Genomic DNA, 9,646 nt, shown 5'->3' with positions numbered 1-9,646 from the left:
CCACTGAAGGTGTCAGTGTCGCCAAAACCGAGGATTATCTAGCAGTTGCCACGCCACTACGACTAAAATATGGGCAAAAATCAAGTTCCACCTGTGCCTATACTATCGTAACACCGAGGCAGGTGTGAATGTAGCAAAACCCCATAATTATATAGTAGTTGAGTGATATTAAATTAGGTGTCAAAATCACACAATCACACTGTGACTGCCTGCTCGCCTGCCTGCTTTCCTGCCTGTAAGACAAACCGCGAAATGAAAAAAATAAATCCACAGCTCAAAAGCGACCCAGACAGTCAAGACAACAATTCCATACTACCGTTGTGTGCGACTCAGGACAGCAGACTGCTACCACTGCTGATCACATCCACCACCTCCGCCCTCCAACTTGGGGTGGGAATGCAGACGCCGCCATGCTGACGCAAAAACAATGCAAGCCACATTCACAACATCTGCCTGTCCACCGATCATCGGACCAACTGGTAAGCGGCACCACCTAAAGGAACGTGGAATGGTGTGCGCTCACACTGCATGTGTATGCGTGTCAGAAAAATGTGGCTATGTAATGTGCACAATCTGTGCGAAGTGGCGAAAGTAGTGACTGAATGGAAAGTGTAGACATCTGCTGCTTCGCTGTGTAGCATTAAATGCAAGTATTTGTGGGAGGAGGTGATCTCGTTGTTTCGGCCTCATTTTCCATCTCAAAGTCATCCGTGGGAATTGGATTGCCTTGCGCGATTTCCGGTCTTCGTCACTGATGTCTGCCGATCCAAAATAGCAAGCAGCACATGCGGATACGCGGTGGAATGCGTCCATTCTGCTGTACAACTAGTAGTCGCCACATTCAAGGGGAGCAGACGTGAGTGGTAGTTGAGGTCTACCCGATCCGTGTGCTTTGTCTGACACATCATACCAAAATAAAGTGTCGCTTTTGGGTTTATCATCTTGTTTAACACAACAACGTGCTGCCTTTCCTCGCTTGTTCGGGCATGAGTTAGTAAAGCCTGCTCATCAGCGAGCGCATGGAGAAAGAAGGTTGGGCGGAACAGGGCATCCGCGAGGTAAGAGGCTAAAGGAGAGGAATAGTGCACTCCAAGCTCAAATTGCGCGAAAAGACCGATGCATGGTAGATGTCTAAATAGACCAAATGGCTGATTACTTGACAGTACTCGTGTCAAATTCCTTCTTGTACGCTGCCGCATCATAACAGGAAGACAAACTCCTGATCCAAATTCCCTCCTACCTTCTCACACAGTCGGGACACTTACGAGCAGCAGGTCGCACCAATTAGCCAATGGAGGTTGGACGCGCCATGATCCCACCTTGGTTTACTTGACCCTGTCCCATTCCTTACTCACGAGGCTGCAGTAGCCTCGAGCTTCGTGCTGGGTGACCGCTTCTCTCCTTGCTAGAGTCAACCCAACCAATTGATAAACAAGGCATGCTTCTGTATGCAAACATGTACAGACACAGTCATCACCGAGACGGGCGTTCAACTCGTCCTGAGGAAATAGCACAATGCCATAAATCGGACAAACATAGGACGCAAGCGGGACCAAAGGGAGCCCTTGGAGTGATATGGCTCAGCGTCTCCTAGTGGCAGCCTAACTAAACCTTAGACAGTACAACGAGATGTCAAGACCAGAAACGTGATGAGTGGGGACAGGTTTATGTTCACTAAGTCGGGAACAGTGGGACATTTTTACAAGACATCTGTTTAAACTGTTTCCACCCTTCAGTCCAAACAGACGTTCCATCCAATTCCTTCCAAATACTGAATTATTTGCACTCAGGGTTGGGAATCGCCCCACCCACATGTTCTTTCACGTCCATCGTTTCTGTGTCTCGATCTCCGCGGATGTTGGCGAAAACGTGGGTGTGGGGTGTTCTGTAGACCTATAATGTCTGTTTAAGTCAACTTGTGCATCTGTACTACTCTATGCATCAATGCAAATTAGTGTGATGGGATGAAATGGGATGAGATGAAATGCCAGAGATAACATTCATGTGCCAGATGGTTGTCAGGTGACACTACCACCTGTTCTCTCAAATCATCGCCGCTACTGTTTGAACAGCAGTTTTACACATTTTGGAGGCTCCGAATGGCCACATGTGCATCTTTCCTCTCGGTTGCGACAAAGGAATGTACAAAGCACCAATCACGATGTTATGAATGTGGCCTGCATTACTGTTTCCGTCAACTTAACGTTGTCTCCGTTTCTACAAGATGTTCGTGGTTGGCACTGAGTGTGACCTGCCTTTGTCATGTTGGCGGATCTGCGTCGCAGACAATTGGGCATATCGACAACACGACCAGTCTGAACACCACACCCACTGAGTAGATACCAACTCAATCTAGGAAGTTCTTACACATCCACAGATCTCCATGGTGCCAATTTGCATCCTCGTGTCGATGCTTTCAGCAGTCGCCAGCCAGAAGTAAAGAATGGGGATTGTGACGTGACTTGGCGTGGCATGGGATGAGGATGTGTGAGGTGCTCTCCCATCATGTAGTGAACTCATGGCCTCACGCGACGTGATAGAAGACATCACAATTTCTCCTCAAGTCGTGGTCAGCACGACTACAAAGACTACACGATCCACCACATGCGAATCGAAGATGCGGATTCGTCACGATGCTGTCACTGCTGGAAGTTATTTACCCTGGGCATATGTCGATATGACGAAGTGTAGACGAATAAATCATATTGAGTGGTAACTTGTAGGCACTAGTCGGCAAGTGATGTGTTCTTCTCACTACAACTCCGGTGAAGACTAAGGACGTGAAAGTACCCAACAAGTATGGTCAGACGAACTTTATCACTCGAAATGCATCGATGCAAGTTGCCATGCACTGCGGGAGGTGAAACAAATCCAACAACCTGCACCAAATTGATATATGCCCATGTCCATGGGTGTCCTTTCGGCAATGTCTTTTATCTGTTTGACATGGACGCTCATGCGAAGGCATAAAAATTTGCCACAGTGTAGGGTAATAGGCAAGACAATACCGCCAATCCAGGCTTCACACCACCTTCTACTCCTGTAGTTGGATGCTACGCCATCAGTGAAAGCACTGACCAGACTGACTGAAACGGAACTTAAGTATCCCACCTGTCACTGCTTTCAGCATGATGAGGTGGCTTGCGGTTCGTAGGACATTCCATGTTACCTGGACTTCCATTTGTCCAACAACTTAATCCGTCGAGCCTAAACACCACAAACAAAACCAATTACTGTGCCATTCTGTTTATTATGCACTCACGCCTAAATTGATCCTGAAGAGATTTGAGACAGAAAGCCCACAAATCACTGTTGACACACCGGACACCAGATCGCCATTCACTTGACTGCCTGTAGTAGCACGTAGCTTCACTAACGGTGGAAACTCACCCACTCTCCTACGTGCTACAACGCCTAGCATCCTCTGGTAAAATAAAGTTGCAATCACGTGGTGGATGTGGCGGATAGGGTAGTGGAGTTCGTGCAGCCCTGATATGGGCATCGGTTGCTGAACGGGGAATAGAAGCTTAGAAAACGAGGCCAGAATTCAGGATTGGCGGGGAATGTGTGATGATTCATGCGACGTCATGTTAGTTCATGAGGTCACCACACGAGATGTGAGAACACGCCACGGTACGCCAAGCCCCAGAGCACCGCCTCACGTCTTATCATCATTCTGATTCAGTCCATCTTATTGGCTGACACTTACACGAAGTTGGCGCAAAGTTAATCCCCAATGTATCCTCTCGAGGGAAGGAGTTACCGCAGATTCAACTCACACTCCTAGGAACCCTTTGCGTTTGTGTCTCCGTCTCAGACAAGGTACAAGAGCAGTTGTTTTATCGGTGTGATGGGGAAGTGGCGCTTGCAAAATCCACATATCAAGTTGATGTAGACGGCAGATTGCAACCTCAGAGACGAATGCGTGGGTATGGGTATGCTCCATCGTCATGCTGCCATTCGTGGAACAAGTCTTTCTACCAGTCTTAACATTGACGAAAGCAGATGATAACACAAACCCCTCACAGCAGTGATTAAATATGAGGTTTGCATGAGATATTCGCAAATGCACTCATCTTCGCATCTCTGCGATTGGAGGGAACTATAATCCTTGTCGGTGGTACAGATTCAGGCGAATAATCAGTACCGCAATATATACACGTGAGAACTCATTTACCCAACATCTTTGAGCAAGGTGGAATGCGGCACAACTGATCGCGAGCACAACAACATATAAATATAAATAATTTATTGTTGGTGGTGTTTACTTAATCAATGTGAGGAAAGTCATACTCCTATTCATTGCAATCGGTAGAAAGTGAATTGCAGGTTGATCCAGAGAATGTAAGTCTATTTAATTCCACTTGTGTGGTATGCCATGTATTCACTGCGTAGAAGGTGGCTGTTTACCTCTGCATAGGTGACTGTCTGACAAGTGAGGTGGACATCAGCTGTCCCTGGTTCTTTCAAGACGACGCCAGGATCGGGGTAGATGCGCAAACACCTTTGAAAACGAGGATAACAAAGCATTTCAACGAAGAAAATAGAAACACGACTTATACGATTGACACGATATATGATAAAACAAAATGCCCCGTAAAGCAATTTTGTAAAAGAGAGATAGGAAAAGAATGAGAACTAAAATGCCACGAAACAGAGTGGGAAATCAGCCTTTCATTAGGAGAACGCGAATCACTTCTCCACCCAACAATGCCTACGACCTAAAATAGCGTAGAATTAAGCCCTGCAATCCTCGAATACAATATTTTACAGTCTCGGCAGCGGCCAAGCGTAGCAGAGCTACCTCAGCCATGCATTGAATACATCCAGCATAATCGCTAATGCCTATCAACACCGCCTCTGATAAAATGGCATACTGAATGCCTCCCTTCACTCATTCTGCCTCACGCTTGGGAATGCAGACGCCACCTTGCTGACTGCATCTCTCCTTACTAGAATCAACCCAACCAATTGATAAACAGGGCATGCATCTGTATGCAAACATCTAAAGGCATGGTCGTCACCGAGACGGGCGATCTACTCGTCCTGAGGAACTAGTACAAAGGCATAAATCGGACAAATATAGGATGGCATGTTTGTCTGCCTCTCATCCAGCAGCACTCGAAGTTTCGCCTTCCGAAATACCTCCAACAGCTCGTCATGCGTTCGCATAAAACTGCTCTCCGCCTCATCGAAGTCTGGCTTCGCATCTGGAAAAACGTCCCTCGGCACAATTACTGATTGACCCACTGGGTCTGTGGCTGTACCTGTGGCTGTGGAGTCGCACGGTCGCAGTCGGGCCACGCATTGACGAAGAAATTCGACTGTTGCAGATAGTGTCAGATATCCGATAACCCATTGCACCCAAATTATATCGTAGCGCCCCTCTGGGGGAGTGAAATCCCGCAACGCACAGCAAAATCGGTTGCCAACACGCTCCGCATTGGGGCGATCGATGTAGGCTGAGGAGGCGTAGAGGAACTTGCCTGTCATCTCCACCATATCTACGGTAGTGAAGTGGGGCAGCAGAAGGTGCTTTGTGATGCGTCCGATAAGCCGTGCCTCATGCCTTTACACCTCAGCCTACTCCTACTTATACGCCTTTTCGCAGGACATCAAAGTGACGGTAGATAAGCTTCCGAGTACCGAGTACTCACGACTTCGTGTCGGGAATGTCAGACCTAGTCCATGGAGAGTGAATGCCTGTGAATATGACCACTGAGAGACACAAGCTAGGTAGCTGACCAACTAATATATTCTAGAGTTTTTCATAAAAAGCAGCAGTTCTCATTTCCCGCCACACCATCAAAGAAGCAGTATGATATAATTTGGGCCTTATGTGTGAGCCAGTGGTCTCTATCCTATCCACCTCTCAACGAGATAGATAACAAGCAAGGTCTTATCAGCAGATGGTCTCATGAATCAGCGCATGAGAGTCAGCACACAGACGTGACGTACCTGTGTGTGTGCCTATTACAAAGATAGTGGATGGCGGAGACTCCCTGAGTACCCATCCGGATGGAAACGTGCGTCATCTCGTCAGCATATTCAAAGGTACCACTATGATTGTTTGACAACGGCACTGATCTAGTCCTTAGACGGACAAGTGGCCCACTTTAACGAAACCGAACCAATCATTAGCTAATCAGAAGACAACTATAGAGCGAAAAAGTAAACAAGTTTACTTAAATGAAGAAGAAAGCTCGTCCGCAAATGCAGGTGCCCCCACCGGTGTCTTCAGTACAATCGCCCATGCCACTCAATTGCACGTGATGGCATGGTGTACATCAACCACAATTAGCTTTTTGGGTCAAGAACAGGCCATTCCATAGGCTGGCATAATTTTGCAGCATTTATATAAGCACATAATGGGCAAGTTGTGAAGGGAACTTACTTCTGGATTAGAGACACCGCTTCACTTGGCTTCACTTTGTTGGCGCCTTTCACCCTGCATAACGAATCCGTACTGGCAAACATTAAGTTACCCACCTTATAATGCGCCACTCTGATCAGCACACCTAAGGAAAATTTGGTCATTGGGATATTTGTTGAAGTAGTAAATATATTGGGATGGCAAAAATTTGTCAACTCGTAAATAGGGGTGTACTGCTGGCGTTGGCTTATCTGCTTCCTCTCCTTCCTAGGCGTATCACATCACTTTATTAGATCACTTTCAAAGTACTTCTCTAGGCTTGGTGTTTTACTACTGGCATTTTGCCAAATCTTTTGCCATGACTGCCTCTCCGCTACACCAACTGACGGAAAGGCAGGCTAAACGTACTTTAAATGTGAGACGGAGGCTGATGCAGCGTTTAAAAAAGCAAAGCCATTTATTTATCCGTGCCTATTCTAGCTTCCTGCTACTTTGTACTGGATACTGACACTAACGATGCAGTCGTGGGTGGTGCGCTCTTACGGAAGGACAAAGATGGAAGACCATTCCTTACTGCCTACATGTTGGTGTATCAAACTCTGCAGAGTAGCAAGACAGAAAAGCGCAACACATGACGAAGTGTTTGATGTCTTCATAACGGTTAGGTATTTCAGCCAGTTTAGATCTGATTGCGAGGACATTTATGGTGTGAAGGGAGCATCAAGAGCTGGCTGACTCAATTGGTACAATAAGGGAGATAGACCACGCGGGTGGGCTTCGATACAAGGACCTGTAACAGTACGACTTCATGGTGCAGTAGAGCGACTAGTGCTTACAAATTCATTGGCACAAACAGTTACCGTATGCTACACAGGCATCCGTGCCACGCAAGCAAAGAGTGGATGCTAAACGCTTTGAGCAAACGATGCTGACTGCCTGCGCTCAGCCCAAACGTATTTGATTCCTACCGAACCCGCTTTGCTTGCAGTACAAACTGCAAAAAGCCTCACCTCACAGCTATTCCATCAGTCCAATCTACTCAGACAGGATTGTTGAAGGGAGAGAGGCGCTACATTCGTATCTTAGCTCTTCTTCCACCCAATAGGAGGGGAGATGGATGCATTCTAGTTATGGCAGACTACCTCACCAATGTAGTCGATGTAGAACTCAGGAAGGCGCGAGACGCTGGGACAGTTGCTTCTGTTTTCATCAATCACTAGTTTTGTCAACACAAATTGCCCGAAGCAGTGCATATCCATTTATTCATTCACCAGGTCTTCATTAAACTATGTACAAGGTAATGAACAGGTGAGAGAACCGATTGCACTCTGATGGAACAGCTAAAGGCTCCTACTTGGAATGCGTCACTAAAACACTGAGATTGAAGCCTAGAAGGTGTACTCCCCGTGTGCAAGGCCACAGTCCATGCACGAACCAGCTATCCACCATTTAATACGCTCACAGGTAGTTAAATTAATGGATTCTCTGAAGTATTTTCCCAAGCACGGACGTGGCAATCCAAGATTTCTCAGAGTACTCACTGCAATCGAAATAAGGATGGAAAGATCGTCATAGAACAGGCAAGAGAGATATCAATACAAATACGGACAAACAACGATCGAGGAGGAAATTTAGCGTGACTATACAAGCCAGTCCCGCCACCTAGAATGCACCACTAGTTGCATCATCCATGGAGCGAAGATGTATTGCCAGAAGTGAAAGTCATCTTACTAACAAACCACCTCGTCTGCAATACACAAATCTTTGCTCACATATTCACTGTTCATCACACCAAAATGCCTTTGCACAAGGGTACACCTCCGGTCGGATAGGAAGGTGCAGCCTACTTATTAGTGAAGGAAAGGCGACCACCACAAGTGGCATATGCAGAGTCCAACCACAAGGCAGCGTCAGGGACGGTGCTCAAAGTGCCGAGGGGGTAACGCAATACAAGATTGTATGAAGACAGCTTTTAGGTGCGAAGTGGTGAGTTAACACGAATTTTGTGACAAAGCGACAGTCATCTGCCCCCGAGGAGGAGGAAGTGTACACTGACCACTGCACACTGTTTACAATGCATCCATTGACGAGTGCCCTCATCTAATCAGTCTACTAGTTGCCAAAGGAAATGTAAGTTGAGTAAGAAAAGAACAAACGCCAAGGTTGTTACGGTTTATGTCCATATACATGAATACGCACGATCACAGTAGCTGTGCTGTGGGTGGTGAAAGACATCTGGCGTGTAAATGTACACCTTTAGTTAGCATGCAACTAAAGTAACCTAGAGGGTGTCAAATTTAGAACGCGAGTTAATCCAATGGTAACCGATTCAGCTTGGCACACTGCTCCACCCTTACGAAATACTCATCAAACCTGGGTGTCCATTGAATGACGCCAATACCCTAAGGCAGTGGCATGAAGGCACCCCTCCGGTCCCAAAAAAAATTGGAAATTTGATTTCTAGGAAAGCTGATTTGATCCCATATATTTTACAGATTTCTGCCGATGCAGTGTGCTCGGTTCTAACCAATAAGCCGATACTGGGTGGTTAAAAAAAGTCCTTCCTGTGCTTACGTGAGGAGGGACTAACACTTCGAGGCGTCGTTTTATGCGGGTGGTTGTCTGTGAACGAATTTAACAATGACTACGTATCAAAATAACCACATAAGTGGGCAACTCAGCAAGTCTGAGCAGGTCTTGCAAGAAAATTCATGAGGTTCGCCTATAACTGAGTAAAATTATTACTTTTCTTAGCACTTCACACCACCAAAATGGCTAAACTCAATTTTGGCTTGAAGAAATTGTCGTACGACATTGATGTCTTGTTTAAGTGTACGTTCAAATGTATGGACAATTCAAGTTCAGTCAAAACACAGCTATCTTCCGAAGATATCCACTTCAAAAAGCAATGATCAAAATGAAGCGCTCTCAGCTGTCAACTTTGTTTTACATGAAGCTCATTCATTCCATGCCAACTACCAAATTTGTCGCTCTATCCATTCACCCATACAAACTCAAACACATAATGATAGCCAGGTGGGGTTGTCTCCCACTCCAAAACAACCTTCTCATTCACATCGAAAGAAATTCCTCCTTTCTGTGGCTGATTTTAAGAACCTTCAACAAATCGCCTCTCACTCAGTCACGCTCTCCTCAGTGGCCAATCATTGTGCTCGCTTGACTGTGTGTGCGGTGACACCCGTTGTACACCCATGGCCAGCCACTTACTAGTAGACACGCGTGACCAAGGCAGTTGAGTGTCTCATGCCCCGG

The 9,646-nt window shown here is 46.4% G+C and overlaps 1 protein-coding gene across 1 annotated transcript; it reads right to left on the bottom strand. All coding sequences in view use genetic code 11, as the record gives it.

Moving 5' to 3' along the window:
• Positions 1 to 5,037: 5,037 nt before the first annotated feature.
• EGR_06518 (Methyltransferase-like protein) lies at positions 5,038 to 5,502 on the bottom strand (the record flags this gene model as incomplete). The annotated part of the gene is made up of 1 exon (XM_024495767.1): positions 5,038 to 5,502. One exon carries the CDS (start codon positions 5,500 to 5,502, stop codon positions 5,038 to 5,040), a length of 465 nt encoding a protein of 154 aa, XP_024349831.1.
• Between the last annotated feature and the right edge of the window lie 4,144 nt (positions 5,503 to 9,646).

This window comes from Echinococcus granulosus (genome assembly GCF_000524195.1).
Source record: "Echinococcus granulosus chromosome Unknown EG_S00058, whole genome shotgun sequence".
NCBI classification, from domain to species: Eukaryota; Metazoa; Platyhelminthes; class Cestoda; order Cyclophyllidea; family Taeniidae; genus Echinococcus; species Echinococcus granulosus.
The sequence above is the reverse complement of the archived record's forward strand: the minus strand, read 5'-3'. Positions and strand labels throughout refer to the sequence as shown.